The sequence below is a fragment of the Dermacentor albipictus genome, chromosome 8, assembly GCF_038994185.2.
Source record: "Dermacentor albipictus isolate Rhodes 1998 colony chromosome 8, USDA_Dalb.pri_finalv2, whole genome shotgun sequence".
Lineage (NCBI taxonomy): Eukaryota > Metazoa > Arthropoda > Arachnida > Ixodida > Ixodidae > Dermacentor > Dermacentor albipictus.
In genome coordinates, this window is record NC_091828.1 from 116,599,683 (window position 1) to 116,623,117 (window position 23,435).

Consider the following 23,435-nt stretch of genomic DNA (forward strand, 5'->3'; position numbering starts at 1 on the left):
GACGTAACATCAGCATAACATGAGTTAGAATTGTTAACTGATGTAAACTGAATTCTAGATGAGAGAAAATCGGTGATCCATGCAATTATAGTAGGGTGAATGTTAAGCTGTAAAAGTTTAAGTACCAACCTATGGTGTGGAACACGGTCAAATGCCTTAGAAAAATCTAAAAATATTGCGTCAACTTGGAACCCGGCGTCTATTAGTGCGTGTATGTCGTTAATAAATCCGGCAAGTTGTGTGTCACATGAGTAGCCCTTGCGAAAACCGTGCTGATGCTTAAAAATAATGTTATGGTCTTCAAGGAAGTTGATTACTTGACTGTGTATGATATGTTCGAGTAATTTACAAATAGTGCTGGTTAAGGAGATGGGACGATAATTAAGGGGAGAAGCGCGATCACCTGATTTGAAAATGGATATTATTTTAGCAATGCGCCAGTCATTAGGAATACCACCAGTTGATAGTGACTGGGAAAATAGAGCTGTTAACAGAGGACAAATACTATGCGATGTATTCTTTAAAATTTTATTGTTGAAACCTAGATGGTCGGCACTAGATGACATTTTAAGATTGGTTAGTAGAGATAAAACACCAGCCTCACTGATGTCTACCTCATGCATTGTGATTCCCACTAATGTCTTTAAAGTTGGCAATTAGTTAATGTTTTCATGAGTGAAAATTGTTACAAACGTATCATTAAGAAGTTGAGCGCAATCTGAATCGCTGATGGGAACACCAAAAGAATCAGTAAGAATGATGTCAGTGCGAATTGCAGGGTTCACCACACGCCAAAAGTGACGAAATGCCATTAAATATTTCCAAAACTAAACTCATGTCTTTCACCAATAGGCCACGAATTCTAACCACCTACTCCCTTGATAACAACCCTGTGGAACTCGCAACTACTTTACTATTTTTCCCCTAAACTCGTTGTGTACTGGTTCCTCTGTTTCTCTTAAGGAGACTAAATAGAAACATTCAAGGGACATTAAGAAGAATGTTAAGCTAAGCTGTGTTAGTAAAAACACTCCTGTAAAAAGCAAAGTAGATGCTCTTACTGCGTGAAAAAGTCAGCGAGAAACAAAAAAAAAACGCGAGAATGAAAGACGCCTGTCGACGGAACTCTGACGTTCCCGTACGAAGTCACCGTGACGTTGCAATTTTTTTTACGCAGTTTGCTTGGGTCTATATGATTAATTGGTTATCGTTGTATAACGAACACACTGCGTTCAAAGAGGAACCGAAATTATACTCAAATATGCAAGTGTCGAGAACTTTTTTCCTGCGTCGAAATGTCCAAAATACCACGGGAAATCGTTCGAGCTTTGTTCGAAATGTTCGAAAGTCAGACTGAGGGACAAGAGCTGAATCTCCGGTGCGAAATGCAGTATAATGAGCTTTGATAGCTTAACTTGCAATCAATATGCTGTTATAAGCAACTTTCTCTCGCGAAATTATTAGAAACAGGGTTTTCAAAAAATATTGTACCCGTCCTAACGTTCAAGATTACATTGCGCTTAGTAGTACACTGACGGAAGAACTAAATAACGAACATAAAGAACAAGAAAGTGGCTTTACTAATGTTCAATTTTAGTTTATAACTATTAAATTACGCCAGAATAATAATAGAATGCTTGGGTATTGCCAAATCATCGTTAGTGAGTGAGGGGTCATTCATTCAGTCGGAGTGTTCAGTGGGTCAGTCGTTCGGTGGGTCGGTGGGTCGGTCTTACACTTGTAAGCCAGAAAGGACGCACAAACAAAATATTGATGGTGACACCATCCTGAAGTGCCCGTGCTGGCTCAGGAAGACGTGATGTATGCCAGCAGCGTCAGCTAAGGCCTGACATGCTCCAATACATGCTGGGCCCACGACGCGAAAGCGCCGGAAATCTTTATAAAAGGCTATGCTATAAAGCTGCACAAATTCTGCTTGCACAGGTTAGTTGTGTAAAGAGGTGTAGTCCTATTCCAACAACGAACGTTCCAACAAAAGTGTTGCGCATTTTAAATGTTTGAAATGTTTCTTAATAATTCCCTGGTAAAATAACCGCGAAGCCAACAGACAATGACAGGGGAAATTAATCATTCCTTTTAATTTAAACGCAGAGACGATAAGGAAAGATGATATGAAAGTGGACGAAAAGCAAACAACTTGCTGCCAGTGGAAGCGGAACGATTATCTTCCACGTTACGCTTGCGATATGCTCTACCCATTAGGCTACCTCAACGGTCACGCTGCAGTGTGTTTTCTTGAGTATTTGTTTGCACTAGATATAATCCTTGGAGTGGTTGCCAGGGCCATGGCCGGATTCAGCTCCACGGGCTGCATGTTGTCTTTCTTTCTTTTTTCGTCTTCAAATTTTCTGTTTTATTATTTTTAGATTTCATCTGAAAAGAACAGTTAGTAATTTCTCTTACGCTTATCGCTAGCATCATTATCTCTTGGCTTCGTGTAGCCGCAACTAACAAATAGAAAGTTGAGCGCCCCTCGGTTTTTCTTAAGCGTCTCGTTTTTTACAATATCCGACATTTCGCAGAGATTTTCGTCGCAGCCTTTCGCTGAATGTCAAGGTGGGGAGCTTTTCTTTTTTTCTCGCGTTCAGATGAGAGAGTTTTCGAAACGGATCTGTATGCAGCCGCGTCCTGCTTTTCTTCTTCCTGGCGCAGCTGGTACAAGTCGTTCGTGCGGTTCCCGGACAGCTACTGTTACACGCTGGACTACAGTCGAATCAGGAAGGAGTCGCACCCGCTCAAGCGATGCCGATACCCTTGGGATTACGGTGAGCATCCAGTTCAACAAGGAGAGAGAGAGAGAGAGCCAGGACAGGAAAGGCAGAGATGTCAAGCAGGCGAGCACCCGGTTTGCTACCCTACACTGGGAGTGGGGGAAAGGCGAATAGATGAAAAAAGGGAGAGAGTAAGCATTAAGTGCATGTGGGAGGATGCACACAGGGACACTATAAACGGTCAACAAGAAAACGCGTAGAATAACACTTGACAATTTCGCGGTTAGCGTTTGTGCGTCATAAACATGTACATCCTCTCGTATACCCATGGGTGTACCTCTCACAAGCAACTCACACGCTGACGTATTCAAAATTCTGAAAGCGGTATCGTTGTGTATGGCACAGTGCAAGCATGACACAAAGGAGGTTCGTGCAGGCGGATGTGTGGTCTTGCAATGGCATACGCCGACAATGGCTCTGCCCTAATTTCTCATTCTAACCACGAGTGCTGTGCAACAAAATAAAAAAAAATTAAGTTGTGGGGTTTTACTTGCCAAAACCAGTTTCTGATTATGAGGCACGCCGTAGTGGAGGATTCCGGAAATTTCGACCACCTGGGGTTCTATAACGTGCACCTAAATCTAAGCACACGGGTGTTTTCGCATTTCGCCCCCATCGAAATGCGACCGCCGTGGCCGGGATTCGATCCCGCGACCTCGTGCTCAGCAGCCCAACACCATAGCCACTGAGCAACCACGGCGTGTCCAAGAAAATTTGCGAGTCAATGCGGAGTAAATCAAGTCTGAAGAACGTCTGAAGCAAGAAGCACAAATACCAGACATATACATATACTAACCATTATTGCCATTGTAGGTGAAAGACACCAGAGTCGCCTATAAGTGATTTTTGTGGAAAGCTTTGTGGTCTCCTCGACTCTCTCCTACAGTTTTTCTTATAGATCTGCGAAAATAAACTTTTTTTTTCGGATAAGCATCAAATACAAGTACCTATAGCTGGCTTCGAATACAAACGGAATGTCGAATAATCAAATGTAGATGCATTTCCTGCGACTCTACGCGATTTTCTGACATGTTAAAGTATTGCACTAATCCTGATATACGAACAAAAAACGGGCTACAAGCCCTTAGAGGTAATGTTAATGAAATTAGCGCTCGTTACCTTGGCCAATGAGATCATTGTACGTGTAACCTCACTAATGGGTCAGCCGGAGAATACATGATTTTGAATCGAGTACGAATATTTACAAAATTTGAGTTTCGATTGCGATTCGATAAATGTTCCCACACTCCCGGGCGTCTCCAGTTTTCTGGCACACGACACCTGTTCTTACGATAGCTATGACGTTTATGGAATAGCGAAAGGCAATATGCTAAGCAGTTCAACTTCATATTCCCTGTTAATGTCAATTTAATGCCTCTAATGAAGATTGAACAAATAAAAAAAGGGAAGATGACTCGAGAAAGTCAAGAATAACCGAGTTATAAATAAGTGCAATTCTCGCTGTTGGACGACCTGCTTGGTTTTTGAATTCTCGACTCGTGTTACCAGAGCAATATAGACGGAATGAAAAAAAAATTGGAAAAAAATAAAGGAAGAGAGCAACAGCAAGGCCAGGACATTCTGCAGATCTCTGTCGATGATGTCGGTACTGTCCACTTTTTTGACAGCACCCGTGCTCCAAGATCTTAAATCAAAACCTAAAAGGTAATCGAGGCACTCAACACCAAACAAAAGGTGACAACTGCATCAGCACCGCTTCTGTTGGCATCACAAAGAAAGAAACGGAGTTCGTCAACTCAGGGGATGACTGGCATGCATGCGCGATAATAATTTTTTGTTTTATGATTCTCACTTTGTGGAAACTTGTGTTATGCAAACTTAGTTCGTATCATTGTAAAACAATGCACACCCATAAAAGTGAATAAAGGTGTAAATTTGTCTATAACCTCCACCCTTACATCCATAAAGGGTGTAATTAAGGAAGTGATAGACCGATTTACTCCCTTTGCTGCCTTTTAGGAATGTAAATTACTTTAGGGTAATAGCCCAGCGTTTGTGACGCCTGCAACTTGTCTTTTTGTCCCGTGTACGTTGCGCCGGTAACGTGAGTAATAAAAAAAAAAATAACTGTCCATGGCTACACTTCCGTGATTCGTAGACAGAGTTGCTCCTTTTTCTCACTTTTAGGGGTGCAAACTATTTTAGGGCGATAGCCCAGCGTTCGTGACGCCTGCAACTCGTCTTAGCGTGCCGTGTACGTTGCGCTGGTAAAGTGAATAATAATAGAGAGTTTTACCTTGCGCGTTTTTACGGCCAGCGGAGCGGAGCGGACGAGCGCAGACGCCACTGCGCATGCGCACGTCGCTGGGCCGGCCAGCGTTTTTACGGAGCGCAGCTTACGCCCGCTGGGAAGCCCTCTCCAGCGGAGCGATAGGCAGCGCGCGAGCGTGCGTAAAAGCGCGCGGGCGTGTATGGGTATTCAAGATGGCAGCCGTCAACACAAGCGCCGGCGCTGCTGCGTTGTCGACGGCGACCGCTGCTCAGGCCCGTTTAGAAGTTTAACCAAATCACTAACTAAAAACACATAACCTACCTTTATTAAACAGTTTCAGCGCATTATTAGCAGGTTTAATTGATATTCTTTTCACTCTAACTCGAATTGTGACCAATAGGTGGAGCAGCAGAGCAAGTGACTCTAGAGTGAAGTGACTCTACTCCGCTCGAAAAGACGGGCGATCCGCCCGGCTAAAACTATTTTCTCGCGCGCCTCTCCGCTGGTGTATCCGCTCGCCCGCTCCGCCCCGCTGGCCGTAAAAACGCTCAAGCTAAAACTCTCTAATAAAAATAATATCCTTGTCCACGACCACGCTTCCGTGATTTCGTCGCAGAGATGACATCCGTGATCGGCTGGGACGTGGCGAATTCCCTGGAGGCGGACCCGTTCGGCGCTGACGCGTCGGTGCACGAGCACGACACCAACTCGGCCGAGCAGGCGCACTCGCTGTTCTTCGAGCCGCAATCTCGGTACATCATACTCGTCGAACAGGTGCGTAGCGAAACCGCCGTAACTCTTGCAGAAAGTTGGCCGTGGCTTAGCTCGGCTATGCCAGGATATACGTAGCGAAAGCTAAGGCATATCGTGGTTAGCCTTGGTTGTTCTTGAATGCAAATCCAGGTTATAAGTCTGGTTGTCTAGCTACGTTGCGGCGTTTAGCCAGTCGTTCGGCGCGCTGTTCGTCTGTTTCCCGGGAGAGTCGTTTCCTCTTCACCTCGTTCTGATGTCGATTCCAGGCCTCCTCCTGCTTATCAGAATTGTCGCCATCCGTATACTGCCACCTCAACTGTGGTTGCGGCGCACGCGAGCTCTCCTTTTCAATCCTCCGACATGTTATGGGCGTCTTGCGCTGGAGTTTGAGGTATAGTAGCGGCGCCTGGTGGCGGCGCTACTGGGTCGTACCAGCTTGGGTTGTATTGAGCCCTGGCTGTGGCGAAGGACGTTTCTAGGCCGAGTTTTGCGTCGATTCGCACTTATTTCTGCCCTGTTGCGAGTGCGAAAAGGCTCGTCACTTCTCGCAGACCATGTCAACCACGCTGCGAGCTCGCCGCAGCCTATAGTTTAACGAAAACGGGCTCTCTGTGTGCCGTGGGACGCAATGCTGGGAGCAGACGGAATCGGTAGCGCCGATCCGGAGACCTAGCCCAGCCTCGAGAAGGCGTCACCGTCATTACTTCTGCGTCGTGGGATGCCATGAACAAGAAGGCCTGAATCCCAACATCATATTCCGCCGTTTTCCTTCAAGGCCTCACGAAGTGGAGCGTCGGGCGCGCTGCATAGCTGCAGTTCGTCGCGCTGAGTAAGCGAAACTTCGCGCCATGCTGACTGCTTCGCCTGTCTTGAAGCTTGCTTGATTATCTGCGTTCTAATGTTCGGTATTTTGCACCTACAGTCCCGACAGCAGACCGACATAGCAGCAGGCATGGCTGGTAATTCACGATTCGAGACCCGGCCACAGCGACAATTAACAATTCGACCGATGCGAAGTGGTGAAGTGACAGGTGTGTGCAAATGAGCACAAATGGTCGGGCTCATTCGATGACAATTCACTACTCCACTACGAGCAGCACAGGTTAAGAGAGTTAAATGCGCTCATCCTTGATCTCAAGCCAGCACGTTGAGGCAACGCAGCAAGGCAGTATTGATTGCAGCACATCGATGTTCGAGCGCTGTCATTAAAACCTACATCAAGCGAGCGGCGTACGAGCTCGCGCTGCAGCGCGATTCGCACGTACGTACTACGTGCGAGCTCATATGCATTGCATCAGTTATTACCAGTTACTAAAAGGAACAGATGGCCGCTACTACAACGCAGGCATAACTACTTCTTTAGCGGCATGCAGTCAACAAAGAATGCAGGAGGCCCACCGTTTCGCGGCATGTCGAAAGACCACTGCCGTCGCGGCGCGTACGATCGTGCGCTCGAGCAGTTCGTACATCGCGGCACGTACCGTCGTGTGCTCGAGCAGTTCTGTACACATGATGCCTGCTTATCGCTGCTGTGGATTCATTTATAACAAGCATTTCCTCGCGTTTGAGCGCCTGAATCTAGCAGCTGGCGTGCAAACCTTACCTGAAGTTCCACTTCGTACGCGACTCGCTTCACTTGCGATTGACACGGTGCTAAAACTTCGCCGCCTAATTCTTGAACGGCGTACACGTATTCGGCACTGCATAATTTCTTGCCTTTACGCAGCGTGCCACCCCTGAAAAAATCTTCGGCGCCCGATATTCGCTGCAGGCCGTGAAACAACACAACCGAAAGCGGCGGGTCCATATTGTAAACGTGCTTTCCGAAGCAGACGACCGAGCTTGGTACGACCCATTTTTGCACAGAGGGCGCTTTTTAGCACCTTTTTCGCAGCGCCCCCTGGGCAATGCAAGAGCCCAATCGGGCATGCGACGCAGCTGGCGAAGCGAGCGGAGGCGAGCGCAGCGACGAGGAACGCGATGTGACGTCATGTGCCTCCTCAGAGCACGGCCACGGTGAAATCGCAATGTCGCGGCCAGTAAAGCTTTCACTTTAAAAATTGTACTGGGGTAGTCGGGGAGTCAATTGCCAGACGGTAGCGCGCAAGACAGGACGACTGCAAGGCAGAGTAGACGGGACCGACGCTCACCAAAGAAACAAAGGGAAAACGAAGACAGCCGTCGTGGTGCCTTAGCGGCTATATGGTTTTGCGCTGCTAAGCACGACGAGGTCGCGGGGTCGAATCCCGGCCGCGGCGGCCGCTTTTCGATGGGGGCCAAATGCAAAAACGCCCGTGCATTGGGCGCCACGTTAATTATCCCCTGCTGGTCGAAATTTCTGGAGTCCCCCACTACGGCGTGCCTCATAATCAAATCGTGGTTTTGGCACGTAAGACCGCAGAATTATTTTCTTTAAAGAAGGACGTGGTGGTTATTTTGCCTTAGTGGGCTTCTGCTCTTCACGTGCGCATACACATTATAATGTTTCAGCTGCGTTGTGCGTACCGAGTACAGTAACTGTCATAGAAAAATGGAAAAAAAGAAAGAATGGTGGCGTGGGGAATAGAATTAGTTGGTGCATTACTGAACTTGAAGAAAACAGCGCTAAAAGAAGACAGGACGATGACGAAGGGAGAGGGACACGACGCTGAGTTTAGTACACTTGTGAGTCGGCGTCCGTACTGCTTACTGCATTGCAATAGTCCTGACTTGCGCTATACAGTACTCATGATGAGTCAGTGCAAACCATCCCTGTTGTCAGTTATTCTATATACGCCCGTTTTTATGTGGGATATAGACAGCCTGCGACAACTCGTGGTCCGAGATGTTTTCGTCCACCTAATGTGCATAGTTGCTGCAAACAAATCGTTCGAAAACTAAAATGCGCAACACAATAGACAAATAACATATAGCTATTTTAACAACTTCGACATATAGGCCGGTACATGAACTTTATAGTGCGAAATACGAAGGAAGTTGCGAAAGTAAGTTTTGTCATTTATTTTCACACTGAAACATTACTGAAAAAAAAAAGAAAAAGCATAGACTATGGCATCATGAACTAGATGCACCATGCACTGTTTTTCCACATAGTCACCACCGACATTGAGACATTTGTCGTAGCGCGCAATCAGTTTGAAGAAACCATTCTGGCATAACTCGGTGCCCTGCGATGCAAGACCTGAGACATGACCTCTTCACCATCATGATCTGTAGGCGATCATGGATGGTGGACACACCGGACCCGCGTGCCCATTCACAAAGGATAACAGCACGCACTTTCCATTGGCGACCACGTTGTCAGGACACGTCCCTGTCTGCCAACGCGATTTGTACTCGAATAACTTCGGGCACGCCGGTCCGCCGCTACTTTCTCTTCTTCGGTGCTCTGCGCATGCGTCAATCCGCCTCCGTTGACGCTCCTTCCGTCGTTGAACCAGCAGTGTACGGGCGCGGATTCTTATGGCCTATTGTTTGTTTCACCTAGTGCACCATCTTCTCTTTCAAAAAAAAAAAGGACAAAACTTACTTTAGGAAACGTCCCTCGTAGATAACTTATCCAGAAAGGCAATGCGGTCGACAAGGAGCCGAAGATCTAAATGTGTCTTTACAACGAAAGAAAAACAATTTAAGCTTACGTCCCCTTTTGCCACGTTTCTGCACTCATTCCAGTCGTGCCAAACTTGTTTTTCTTATGCACCATTGCAATTTCAAACACCATGTACAAGTAAAGAGGGGAAGTCAGTAGAGCCCTAGCTTCAGCCTGGCTGACTTGTGCGTGTGCGTGCGTGCGTATCCACGCACCAAAGCATGCACATTTTTGTGTTCTTCAAGTGGACAGCAGCGCCCACCTGGGACAGAGCAAGCATTTGTAGCGTGACGCCAAGGACTTGATAGCGATTTTTTTCTTGTACCCGCTTTAACCGTAAACTATAATTAGCACCAAGATAACGCATACAAGCCACCCCACTTAACGACCCCCCTCTTTGCAGCAAACGACGCTAGCGCTGCCCAAACCTTACCAGACGAAGTGCGTGAACTACGAGCTGATGAAGAGGTCTAACAAGTACTACGGCATGATGACGCAGAATGTAAGTCAGAGTAATCCGATATCACTCAGTGAAGTATTATATCCATACTTGAGAACGCAAGAACCACAAGTCTATTTCCCCTTCTCCCACTCTTCTTGAAGTGACTGGGTTTTTATTTGAGACGACGTGTGCCGGTGATGTATACAGGGCCACTCATATGTAAGGCAAACACTCCATCAGTATGCAAACAAGAGCAACTTAAGTCTTTCCTTTACACTGCAGGGTGAATTTTAATGCATTATACGACACTTGATGCAGATATCTGGGAATGAGAGATTAATCTGCTGGATTTCATGCCAAGTTTAGGTTGCCACGAAGTATTCATTACTAATGAGGTGTTTTCCCCGAAAAGGAGGAGACCCTGTACACAATCACAGTGTCGCGCATAATAGTCATCGTAAACTGTTTGCTGTTGTCGAATCTTCATATTGTGGCCCATTTGGTTCATTAAATATTAAGGCACCTTCAAGCATTAAAATTTGCTTTTTGCGTTCATATTGGGGAACGCGCTACCATGCAAATATCTCGCCGCAGCTAAAGTAGCTCGATGATGAGTGGGACATCCTATTTTCCTAAATATTACATTCGTTTGAAATTTCCAGGCACTAATTTAACTTTGGCGGTGCCTTATTATATACTTGCCGTTTCATTGCGATGAATTGTATCTCTAAATCCATCGCGAATTACTTGTACCACTTGCAATGTGTTGCGCATTCGCTTGGATCAAGCTATCGAAACACAGAATATTCCTCGACAGGCCCATCACAGCTTATCGTGTTCACAAGGAAAAATTTTTGTTTCTCCACTGTTCCTTTCCACACGGTTATGTTGCGCTAGGTCTTTCTGTCTCCAATTAAATTTGTAGACGTGCTCAATATTTAGGATTTCGTTGCAATATTCAAACAGGACATCAAACAGATATCTGCCACCATATGGGACTTTGCCGTGTGATACATTGTGCGTCACATCCGGTCGAACAGGTATGTGTCGCGTTTTGTCGTACTTCGTCGACAAAAAGTAGCCTAAAGCGATCTCGACGGCAGTGTAGGGACGGTGCAGCAGCCCCAGAGTGGGCGCGGTACAGCGTGTCACTGACGTCATTGATGACGTCATTGGTACCAACTGCCAATCTGGTGTTGCTTGGGCTACCCCTCGTTACCCGAGCTCAGAAAGCCATTGATTCGCCCATGCGCGCACGTGACCAATGCAGTCACAATCGACGGGTCACCAAAGTAAAAAAAAAACGAGACTCAACCTATTGCACTTATTAGGATGAAACTGCGGTAATTATCTGCATATTTTGCTCAGAAGCTCGCAAAATAGGAACGTTGTTTACAGCGCGTGCGATGCTTTTGCGTGTCATCGTCTGGTACAGCTACAGCACGCGAGTCGCATGCCAGTCACGTCCCAAGCATGCCACCAGGGCGGCGCCACCGTCTCGCCGCACGCTCCCTATACATAGTATGCACGTGACGTCACATCCGCTGCTGTCGTCTGCTTTTGCTGCCTTCCGACATCTTGGGGTACCTTATCAACAGGCGTGCGCATAGGCCTACAGGTTCCCCAAGATGGCGCTGCCGTAAACCGGAAGTCGCGGAGTATCATTGAATGACGTACATACATACTATGTATACGCCGTGCACATACTGGGCACGCGCCAAAGACACCGCCAACCCACCTAGTGCTTCTTTTTTTTCATTCCCATCGTCCCTTGCGCTGAGCACAGCTGTGGTAACGGTCATGCGTTCGCCACGCAGCTTTGCTACGAGCAATGCCGCATGAGACTGTGGACGAAGAACTGCGGCTGCATTTCCAGTCGCTACGCCTACCGGGATCTGGAAGGAGCGCCCATATGCGACGAAACGAAAACACGTAAGTATACACGTACGACGATGTTGATGACGTCAGACCATATGGTGCGCACTCACTTAAAGGGAATTAATGGTCAAGAATAGAGAGTATCAGGTTAGGTCGCACAAGATTAAGAGACTTAAGGCCTCGCAGTAAATGAAAGGAAGAACAGCATCAAATTGTGAATGCGAATGAACAATCAGACGCCAATGATGTAACTACTGTGTCTAGTTAAAACGAACAAGAACTTATCTACAGATTGAGAAACAAAATAGTAACGTTAACAATTTAGTCGGCTGGAGTTACAAAGGAAATTTTGTGTGACATTGCATAGCTTCCTTTGCGCGTGCCAAAGTGTGGATCTTCCAAAAGAAAACGCTATAAACCACTCAAAGGCGGACCTTGCTGGTGCAGTAGAATTTCCAGCGCACTTCTCCTCAGGGAGCAAAAGCACCGAAAATTCCGTAAGAAAATAATTGTTTTTAACTTCGTTAGAAAAGAGCCATGTATAGTGGAGATGGCGCGAGACCATATCTGATGCACGTACAGTCGGGAGAAATATGAGGGGGAACAGCGAATTCATATAAATAAATAAATAAATAAATAAATAAATAAATAAATAAATAAATAAATAAATAAATAAATAAATAAATAAATAAAACGATTACTCGTGATGTGGGAATTGAAACTTGACATTTTAGCGCATGCAACAGGCAGCTCTTCCGCTAACGGTTAACAATTTGGCCAATTTTGTGCTTGGAATGTGTGTTTGGCCGTTATAAAGCTAGGTGAAAGGATTCCTTTTGTTCCCTTTCATATTATCGAGTGAGTATGTATAGCTTCTACATTGTTTCCTTCTTCTTCAATAAACGATTACCCTTGGCGAGCGGCGTCGATCTTGACATGCAGGTGTGTATCAAGTAGATTTCTCGATGAACGTTCGTTCTTGAGAAAACTCCTCCGTGGTCAGAGTCGTTATGGCCTCTTGAGGTCAAACTTTCTCTCCTCCTCTCCTATGGTGATCACAAGGCTCGGCAATGTTGAGAATGTTGACTCAGGAATGTTGACTCGGCAATGTTGTGTAAACGTTTGGAAATGTCCTGACTAAACCGCGTGCACTTAATGGCTACCCACGCAGGACAATGCGCCGAAGTGGACGTGGCACAGAAGTTCACCAAGAAATGCTTGAAGAAGTGCCGCCAGCCTTGCAAGTGAGTCGTTTTTACCACATATACTGCCACGATACTGTAGTGCCGATTATTAGAACGCTTCGGCTCGTAGGCATACGTATTGCCCTTTACGGATATGCGATGACACCAGAGGGGTGAACAGTGGTAGCGACACCGGTAACTGTCCAACAACGCGTTGGAAATGTTTTGATGTTGAGCGGGGGATCTATAAGCATATAGAAAAAAGAAACGCAAGAAATAGAATCGCGTCTGGACGATAACGCCGCTGCCAACGCTATTTGTGGCACCAGCTAAGTAGAATATGGTTCGTCACTGTGTCGATAGCTCTGTGTGATCTCTCACTAATTGTTGCTCCCCAACATGGCGCCACCGTCGGGACTGCCTACGCTTACGTATCCACTAACCAGGCGTTTCGTGAAGAGTTTATGGACAAGCCAAAGCCCTCTGGTGGCTTCTTTCTGCAGAGGGCCGTCGTCAGACTTGTACAGGTTACAAAAACGTGTAACCGATTACAACTGCAATGACTTCTTTCAAAAATATAATTGAGTACCTTTGCCATAATACTGCCCCACGAAAGTGATTAAGCGATTACTAAAAAAAAAAAGTAATGCCTTACTTTTACGTTACCTTTCTCCCAGCTTTTTCTCACATTGTACAAATACAGCGAACAGAAAGAGCTGACTTGGCTCTTTCAATGCGTCGTGTGCAGTTTTTCACATGTTTTTTATCTTCGTCACACGTCGTTTAACAATTGCTTTTCAAACATTTTTTTTTTCGGCCATCTGCCCACGTTTTTTTTTCTCTTTTGTATGAATACATCTGGGCGCAGCGACACTGAATACTTGCTCAATGCCTGCTCTGGAGAGCAGGGCTGTGTTGTAATGCACGAACTACCTTGTATACTTACTGCCGCGTGTCACTCAATGCAGCGATGCTCGGGCTTGGGTCTTTTATGATAGCACAGCGTCTGGTTGTTGTTGGGGGCCTCAGAGGTTGTGCTTCCGACAGGGCTAACGAAAATCTGCTAAGATATCCGTATAGTACTTTCCTGGCATCAGTGTTTCCTAAGCGGCAATCGCTATCGAGTGATATATAGTATAGCGTTGGCTCGCTTTGTCGGCGGACATCTGGCGGAGGTGTCAAGATGACGAAGCAAATGTTGAACTCCTGGGTTCACCCGACTGCGAGGCTTCTTCGTGGAAGCCCGCGGGCGTTACATTTTTTTTTTACTCACTGCCCATTTAGAGTGCTCAAAGCTGCGTCACTTGTCATGGCTTGTCTCGTTAATGAAGTAATTTTACGTGTAATTGGTTACGTGATTGAATTGTGGTGTGCGTTACAGAGTAAAAAAAAAGAAGTAAACGATCAGTTACAAAACTATTAAGGAATGTAATTTGATTACGAGTATAATTATTTACGTCGAATTCGTCGCCTACAAAGTCTCCCCGTCATGTCACAGGCGCACGTCCACATTTTCTTTTTGGAGGTCTCGCCGTCAGCCAGCGCTCATCAAGTGACAACTGCTGTTTTTTGGACACATTTCAGAGAAATAACCTACGAAGTGCAAATCACGGCTCAAGGTCAGAAGGAGAGCGCGCAGGAAGAAGAGGAAGTGGTAAGCACAGAATAAGAAAGCTTTTACACCATATAGTTTTGTGCTAAAAAAAAAATGACGCATGAATCTCGAAGTATGATGCTCTATGATGTCCACAGCTTTTTAAATTTTTTTTCGAAGGGCAGATTACGCTGCCCGGCTACGCTGATAAGTGTCGTCTGCTATGCGAAGCGAAAATTGTTATGACAGGGTGACAGAGTAGCAGTAATGAGAGGGCAGTAGTAACACCAATTCCTCTACGCGGAGTAGATAGACAGAACGGCAAAACGAAAAAAAAAAGCGCTATTTTCGCAGTACGTTTGGTAATTGACCTTATTCATAGCAAGTAACCTAAGTGTATCGCCAGTACATATCTTGGAGGGCTGTGTACCACTGAACAAAATGAAATGTTCGCAGACATCTCGTCCTAGTAACGCATTCAAATGTTTCAGGACTACGAGGAGGCACCTCCGAAGCTCCCGGAAAGGTAAGAGAGTGTATACCTGCTCAAGCTGGCGAAAGTATATATTACATTGCATTAAGGGGTTTTACGTGCCAAAACCACTTTCTGATTGTGAGGCGCGCCGTAGTGGAGGACTCCGGAAATTTTGACCACCTGGGGTTCTTTAAGGTGCACCTAAATCTAAGTACACGGGCGTTTTCGCATTTCGCCCCCATCGAAATGCGGCCGCCGTGGCCGGGATTCGATCCCGCGACCTCGTGCTCAGCAGCCTGACACCATAGCCACTGAGCAACCACGGCGGGTCGAAAGTATATATGAAATGGAAGTTTCACACACCACTGACAGAGCTGCTTGCTGGCCTAGTTGGTGCTTGCTAAAAGACACGCTTTTTTTTTTGCCGCAATTGAACACTCACAAAAGGAAGACACATAAAGACAACACGGGCGTGTTTCGCCGCCCATGTTGTCTTTATGTGTCTTCCTTTTGTGAGTGTTCAATTGCGGCAAAAAACATGTCATACTGACAGAGCGACAGTTATATATTCAGTCGATCATACGTTACAGAGTCTGTCCATGCAGTTTTCGAGTGTAATTCTATAACTCGACGTCATATTAATTAACACCGCTCAAGTGACGACACTTACGTTGTCACTTGTACGTTATAAAGAGTCTGTCGCTCCGGTTTTCCAATGCAATGCTATAGCTTCACATTATAATAACTAACATTGCTCAAGAATATGCATGTGTACGCACTAATCCAATTAATTAAATTCTGAGGCATAACGCCACGAAACGGCACGGTAGATGAGGAGGGACGCAGTACTGGAGAGGCAAGGGGTGGGGGGGGGGGCTGCGCATTAAGTTTAACCGTTTAACCGCCTGGGGTTCTTTAACTCGCGGCCAAGGGATCGTACAAGCGCGTATTTTGCGTTCCGACAAGCACAGGAATCGGGAGTCCCTGCGCCTGTATTCCGCGAGTAAACCACCTTTCCATGTCGTCACGTAGTGGCGACGAAGCCCAGGCGGGAAGACAGCGAGGCGAAGTCGAACAATAATTCGTAACGGTTTATTAGGCGAACTTGTGCCCGAACGGGAAGCGAATACATAGTCGGGTGTTTACATATGTCATCCAGCAGTGTCACGTAAATATACAGCAATTACTATACAGTTGCATGTTCACAGGTTTGGGAACGTGCACATTTATATGCCACAATGATGCTTGTAGCGATGGGTATTATTTTTGTGCAGTTAAAAAAAAAAAGTGTTTTCCTTTCTTGTCGGTAGCTGAACTGTTCGCCTTTATGGAATGTATTTTTTCTTTTTTCTTTGGAAAGGGGGGGTGGGGGTGGGAACTAGTCAAGCTGTCTGTTTCAGCTTTATTTACCTTACCTCCCCTATCTCCTTGATGGAAAAAAATAAATGTTATTATTATTATTATTATTATTATTATTATTATTATTATTATTATTATTATTATTAATATTATTATTATTATTATTATTATTATTATTATTATTATTATTATTATTATTATTATTATTATAATAAACGATTACTTGTGGGAGGCGACGAGAGCAAACGAAGTCACCATCCGTCGGTCGAACGACGCACGTGGTACTCTCCGGTTCATTATTTATTCATCCGTTGGCGAATTTTTTTTTTTTTAGACGCAGCACTGGCGAGTAGATATGCATTCTGGAAAGTGCTACAATTCGCCTCGAAACTTGCGCGGAAGCTGATATACGACGCGTCCCGCCATACTAGAAAGAGCGATAGCGTTTCAGGGCACGTTCGTTATCTGCTAGGGCGTCGTTGCGCGATAAAAAAAAGAAAGAAAGCGATAACAAAGCGGATACTGCCAAAGCGCCCAATCGAAACATGAAACACACGCACCTGGTAATATATTTAATTTAGCTTTTTTTTGCTGGTCTCTGGTGCAGCCAATTGTTCACCATAAACCTCCTCTTCGCCAGCGAGAAACATACCATCCTGCAGCACTTAAAAAAGTTTACGGTAAGTTCTCCGAGCCGTTACCTGTTCTTTGTCGAGTATTGGGCTTTCTGCAAATGTGTTACAGTTTACGCAATATCGAAGTACCGTAACGTCCCTACGTGTATATGTCAGCAACAGCGCAGGCAACGCCATCTTGTGAGGCTTTCTTTAAGGATGACGCGTCAAAGTTTTTTTGTTGTTGTTGTTGCGTAATTATTCTCGTACAACGGGGGAAAAAAAGAACTCCACTTTATGCTGCCGATGCCTTCGCGCCAGCTGATATACGTAGAACATGGTTGCTGCCATTACAGCTCTCTGTGATCTAGTTGACATCATCGTTACAAGAGTGAGCTAAAAAAGCGGACGCGTGCGGTTTAATTCTAGTGTTTCAGTATCACGCGAATGTTAAAGCTTTGTACCCTAAACAACCGTTGTGTAAAAATAGAAGCTTGTAGAATACACAGTCGTTCAATTTACCAGAACCGCAGAACTTCGGATTAGTTCTGTTTGAGCTACAATCGCTATGATGTTGGGAAGGCTCTAAACAATTCCGGCAAAATTGCCTAGAGTTCATGTGTTCATGCGCTAGAGTTCATGTGTTCATCAAAACGAGTCACTGCACAGGTTCATTGCAATGTTCATGCAAGAACACTGCAAGAATAGCACAGAGATGAAGTTTATAAGCGCGAACAGAGAACGCTGCTTTACGTACACTCGTGAGCAAAAGTACACGGACCACAGGGTTGCCGAAAAAACTGGATTTCTTTGTATTTCACATGCATAAACTGAAATTGAGGAATACACTGGAAAAGTTCGCAGTGCCAAGTTTGAACTGCAGTCCTCAATTCCAAGTTGCGTTCACAGGCAGAGGGAAAAATATCGGCTTTATCGCGCAATCCCTGGTCCGTATACTTTTGCTCATGGGTGTACGTCTCCTGCTTGGGCATATTTGTCGTTGACACATTTTTTGCGCTATAATCGTAAAGAAACATTAAAAAAAATCATAGTTAAACAGGTTTATGCCGATTTAGAATAGAATTGAATTCTGGGGTTTTACGCCCCAAAACCACAATTTGATTGTGAGGCACACCGTAGTGGGACACACCGGATTAATTTCGACCGCCTAAGGAGATTCGTTAACGTGCCCCCAGTGCACTGGGCACGGGCGTTCTTTGTATTTTGCCCCCACCGAAATGTTTGCCGCAGCGGTCGGGATTCGATCCCGCGATCTCGTGCTTGTAGTAGTGCAACACCATAGGCGGATTCATACTGGTTTAGCATCATTTCAACGCTCTATTTTATCTCACGCTGTAAAAAACACGACACACACAAAACAGTTGGATACTAGTGCTGAAAGCAACTTTACCGCAGATCTTGTGCGACCGCGTGAACTCACGAATGTCAGTGTACTTTGGCTTCTCTGAGCCTTTTCGGTGCGAGGATAGAGATGAGGAAGACGGAAGAGTGCGAAAAAAGGGAGGCTAGCCAGTTCAGACGTTGCCTGGCTTTCCTGGGCTGAGAAAAAGGTTAAAAGGGAATAAAATGGGATAGAAGGGAAAAGAGATGTAAAAGAAAAAGAAAAAAAGAATTTTGCGGAAGGACATATACTGCACATTCATAAGGTTTAATGCCTACTTCCTTTGGAAAGCAATGCAGCTCCTCTTTACTGATAGAAAATCACCCAGACCCAGCAAGACGCTGTAAAAATTCATGACGTCACATTTGGGTGGTACGGAATCTCCTGGGTGCCGTCGTAAGTCACCTGCGTTTCTCCTTTTCGTGTTTCCTGGCTAACTGAGTTTGTCGCCTCACTGTATGAGTGGCCGTTTTGCCGTTGTAGAAGTAAAATTCACCTGTGCATCTTGATGAAATACGGTGGTTCGTATTTGTGGATTTAAACCTGAACCTTATGTGCTAAGGCTGGGTGATTGATGAATCGATTAATCTTCCGATTATTCGTTTAAATATACGTTGACGTCCTTGCTTCTATTGCTCAACTACAAGGAAGAGAACCACTAGACTGAGCCATATTGTTACGACTATAAGGCCCCGTGTATTTTCTCTCAGGAGTCGGACCTAAAGACGTTCATTCCCACTGCCTCTAAAGCCAGCACGACAGGCAGTCACGTGTATACGCTGACTGAGATTGGGCGTGTATTTGATACGCACGGTATACAGGGTGCTGGATCGAACACTTTCAAAAATTCTTAAAGGTCGCCTGTGGCAGACAGCACGATTCTAGTTCATGGGCTGGTCAGCTCGAAGAGGTGGCCATTACTTGCGCAAGACATTGAAATGCATAATCGACTAATTAGGAAAAAGTAACTGATTACGTTTTTAACTAATTACCGTATGCCCATTTGCAGTTTGCCCATTCTATCCTTGGGGTTCGCAAGGCGGATCCACTTAATTATTGGCATTACATCAGTTTCGATGTCTATTCCAGGTACTTTTGTGCTTGAATGCCTGAAGCGACGTCTTGTGAAGAAATTAACTGGAACGCCACTGCATTTCTCTGCAAAGTTCGGGAATTAATATCTCGAAACTGGTGCCATCCTGAGAATCCGTTATAAGTGGATCCACCTTGCGAACTCCACGGCTGGAATTTCTATATTGCATTACGGGCCACAATGTATATAGGTCAGAAGTAGTGAATTTTTGTTCGTTAGTCGATTTTGCATTTCATTTTTTTTGTGCAAGTAATATCCGCCTCATCGAGTAGACTAGCTCATCAACTGGAGTTGTGATACCTACCTCGTGCAAGCTTTAAGAAGAATGTGAAAGTGTTCGCTGAAACACCTAGTATATGTTGGCTCAAGCGAGGCATCGCTGGCGGGATAATAAAGACAGCTGTGCATCCAAACTGCGCGTTGATATTAACAATTTATGCACAAAATTAGGTCAGCTTTTAGCTGACGTACCTAAATTCGCAAACTCTATTAGTCGACTAAATAATACATTAAAAGATTTGAATTAATCAGATTAAGTTTGTTAATCGATGTCAAGCATTACTTACTACGCATTTCAAATACCTTGTCACCCTCCTCTGACGTGCAGTTCATCGAGGTGTTCGGCTACCTTGGCGGCTACGTGGGCATCTGGTTGGGCATGTCCTTCTTCTCTCTCCTCGACTCGCTCATCCTCTACATCCAGGACAGACAGCTGAAGAAGCTCGACGAGAACCGAGTCCGCCCCATAGAGTGAGCCAGCGGAACGCTGTGCATGACGGGATTGCGTGACGTCAACACTCTTAAGCAAAATTACACCCGTTTGCCACACAACGATAATCGTCATCTCTCTTGTCCGCATTTCCTTTCTTTAACGCGGCGAAACCGGTACTTCCAAGTCATGAACAGCATGGTCGTTATGAGCACGGCAGAGCATTCTCGACAGGAAAGTAACGAGTGCAGCGTTTTCACGGAAGGAAAACGCTGCCGATGCCGTTCGTTACTGAGAACTACCGGGCTCGCAGTTTTAAAGAAATGCGGACAAGACAGATGACGTTCATTGTTGTGTGGCATGATACGACTCAAAGGGCGTAAACTTTTCTTAGAGTGTAAGTTGCTGTTATTCGATGCCTGCATCCGTACACACTAAAAAAATGTTTACACCTTTTGGGGCGTATATTTGTCACACAACAATAATCGTTATCTGTCTTGCTTGCATTTCCTTTCTTGAAAACGCTGCGCTCGCTACTTCCCTGTCGAGAATGCTGTCGTGCTGATAACGCGCATGCCGTTCGTGACTTGGAAGTACCGGGCTCGCAGCGTTAAAGAAAGGAAATGCGGGCAAGACACATATTATTGTTGTGTGCCAAGATACGACCTAAAGGGTGTAATTTCGTTTAAGAGTGTACCCACTATGATGATATTAGGACCGGAAAAATGTAATGATTTTATTACACTTCCCTTCCCTATCGCTTTTCATCAGTGGCCTGAGCTATGCTTCGGCCGCGTTACCACTGGTATCAGCCAGCCGCGAATGCTAGGCTGACCTTGTATAGTTTCATCAAAATACATTATTCCATGTGATTCTTCTTTTTTTTTTCCTGCCAAAACCACTTTCTGATTATGAGGCACGCCGTAGTGGAGGACTCCGGAAATTTCGACCACCTGGGGTTCTTTAACGTGCACCTAAATCTAAGTACACGGGTGTTTTCGCATTTCGCCCCCATCGAAATGCGGCAGTCGTGGCCGCGATTCGATCCCATCACCTCGTGCTTAGCAGCCCAACACCACAGCTACTGAGCAACCACAGCTATTCGATGTGATTGTGGACATAGAACCGTCCATGGATTCCGAAACGCCAAATAAATATTTTGCCTTGGCCAATGATCTCAATTTATTTCCCTCTTTGTAACAAAAGTGCAACCTGACCAGATGAGCTTTCGTCGAACTCTTTGACTAATACCGTATTAGGAGATTGGTTTACGATGGCATGCCGATCTTTTTGTGCAAGCTTTACGACGGTCTATAATCTTTTCAAATGCTTCGTCTAAACTCTGAGAAATATTTCCACCCTTATCTCATCTCATCTTAGCTCCACTCTTATCTCGTCTTAGCTCATCTTGTTTGGCCCAATAAGTTATCTTCATAAATCATGCGTGTCTTTCCTTTCCTCTAACGCTGCGCATCAGCAGACAAGAAAGTGACGAATGCAGAGTCGTAAAAAAAATCCATGCAATATGAACGGTGGATATTAATGGAGGACATGTTAATTCACAATGAGGGTAAACAGTTTATTTTATATGAGTGTAGACATATGTGCACCTATTTTGACTCTATCCCTGTTTACTCTGACAGGGCCATCGTAAGACGGCTAACACTGCATTCTTGCACAGTGAAGAAACGGATTAGATTTATTAGCTACGTGTTTCACTTTAGATTTTCGGCCCACATTTGTGGGTACTTGTGCTATAGGCGATTAACTTCTCGTAAGATTTTTAGGCGTTCAGTGAGGGATGATTTGAATTCTCAAATTAGTTGATGCTTCTAGAGTCATCGATTTTAAACGTTGATTAGTAAAATATGGTTATTTAGTCATCGCATAGGCGATTAATTATCGCGAGATTTGCGACGTCCACCTCTGCTATAAAATATGTTTAAATGGGGATGTTCGAATAGCGAAATTTCGGAACCAAGTTGAATATCATTACTCGATGAAAATAGAATCGCATCAATAACAGTTGTGATTTCCACGTAAAAAGGAATGTAAAGGTTCCCTAAAATGTGTTTGACAACGAAATACTAATTAGCGTTGTGTGATGCATTCGATGATATTACCGCATGGATTCCAGGTCAACGGAGAAGCTTGTAATTGAGGAACACGATGGCATATATTGTGCGCCGTAATGTTATTTACCATAATAATACAATTAAACACCACGTCAGCAGATGCGCTAAGAAGAACATAATGCTTGTTGTAGGATTTCAGTGCAGCACTACAACAATACATGCAATCCGAAAGGAATCAAAGCGTGGTGAGGTTGGCCAAGTAAGAAATTGATTTGCTTAAATCGGAGACAGCAAATTCACAGGCGGCCGCAGGCGAGGCGCACTCACTTACCCACTGTGAACTATTGAGCACAAACTATATTAACGCACCTGTAAGTAATACGAACCGACTCAGAAAGTGATTGTGCTTTTGAACTGCCTTTGCTTGTCAGAAAAATATTGAAAAGTCAAGAGCTTTTGACAACTTCGAACAGTGAAATCTCGAGTCGAATACAAATCGAATCGAACAAAATCAATTCAATTCCTAGTCAGAATTTTACGTATTCGTACACCCGTAATGTTTCGCAAAAGTTATGTTATCTCTAATACATCATCATCATCAACAACAACAACATCAACATCAACAACAACATCATCATCATCAGCCAGGCTACGCCCACTGCAGGGCAAAGGCCTCTCCCATACTTCTCCAACTACCCCGGTCATGTACTAATTGTGGCCATGTTGTCCCTGCCAACTTCTTCATCTCATCCGCCCACCTAACTTTCTGCCGTCCCCTGCTACGCTTCCCTTCACTTGGAATCCATTCCGTAACCCTTAATTACCATCGGTTATCTTCCCTCCTCATTACATGCCCGTCCCATGCCCATTTCTTTTTCTTGATTTCAACTAAGATGTCATTTACCCGCGTTTGTTCCCTCACACAATCTGCTCCTTTCTCCTAATCTTTATTAAATCAGTGACAGTCATCCCAGAAACACGCGATTTAGAGTTTTTTGTCATCCGTAAGCTTCAGGTTGGCGTTCGCCGCGCCTCGTTCACGGCACGCAACCGGAAACGAAACCTCTATTTTCGTTTTCTTCTCTTTTGCAGGGTGGCCAGTCTAAGCAACGTTGCATCCAGGCGATCCGGTTACTGATAATGCCGACGTTGCGCATTTCCGACCAAGAATACGGACAAAAGAATACACCGAGAAGTGCTGCGGCTGCTATCCTCATAAACATAACATTTTGGATTTGTTTAA

At 45.1% G+C, this 23,435-nt stretch overlaps 1 protein-coding gene across 5 annotated transcripts in view; it reads left to right on the plus strand.

Annotated features, from left to right (window-relative positions):
* LOC135910349 (acid-sensing ion channel 2-like) overlaps window positions 1–23,435 on the plus strand; it is a 134,889-nt gene extending 111,454 nt beyond the window's left edge. For 4 of the 5 annotated variants that reach the window (XM_065442405.2, XM_070524237.1, XM_065442407.1 and 1 more), the window contains 10 exons: window positions 2,674–2,786; window positions 5,642–5,799; window positions 9,771–9,869; window positions 11,627–11,741; window positions 12,859–12,931; window positions 14,456–14,525; window positions 14,957–14,991; window positions 16,907–16,979; window positions 20,016–20,158; window positions 23,285–23,435. In XM_065442405.2, coding sequence (XP_065298477.1) covers window positions 2,674–2,786; window positions 5,642–5,799; window positions 9,771–9,869; window positions 11,627–11,741; window positions 12,859–12,931; window positions 14,456–14,525; window positions 14,957–14,991; window positions 16,907–16,979; window positions 20,016–20,158; window positions 23,285–23,330 — 925 coding nt within the window. In that variant the 3' untranslated portion in view covers window positions 23,331–23,435. The remainder of the gene's footprint in view (window positions 1–2,673; window positions 2,787–5,641; window positions 5,800–9,770; window positions 9,870–11,626; window positions 11,742–12,858; window positions 12,932–14,455; window positions 14,526–14,956; window positions 14,992–16,906; window positions 16,980–20,015; window positions 20,159–23,284) is intronic. The other variant, XM_065442404.1, reaches the window with a different exon arrangement.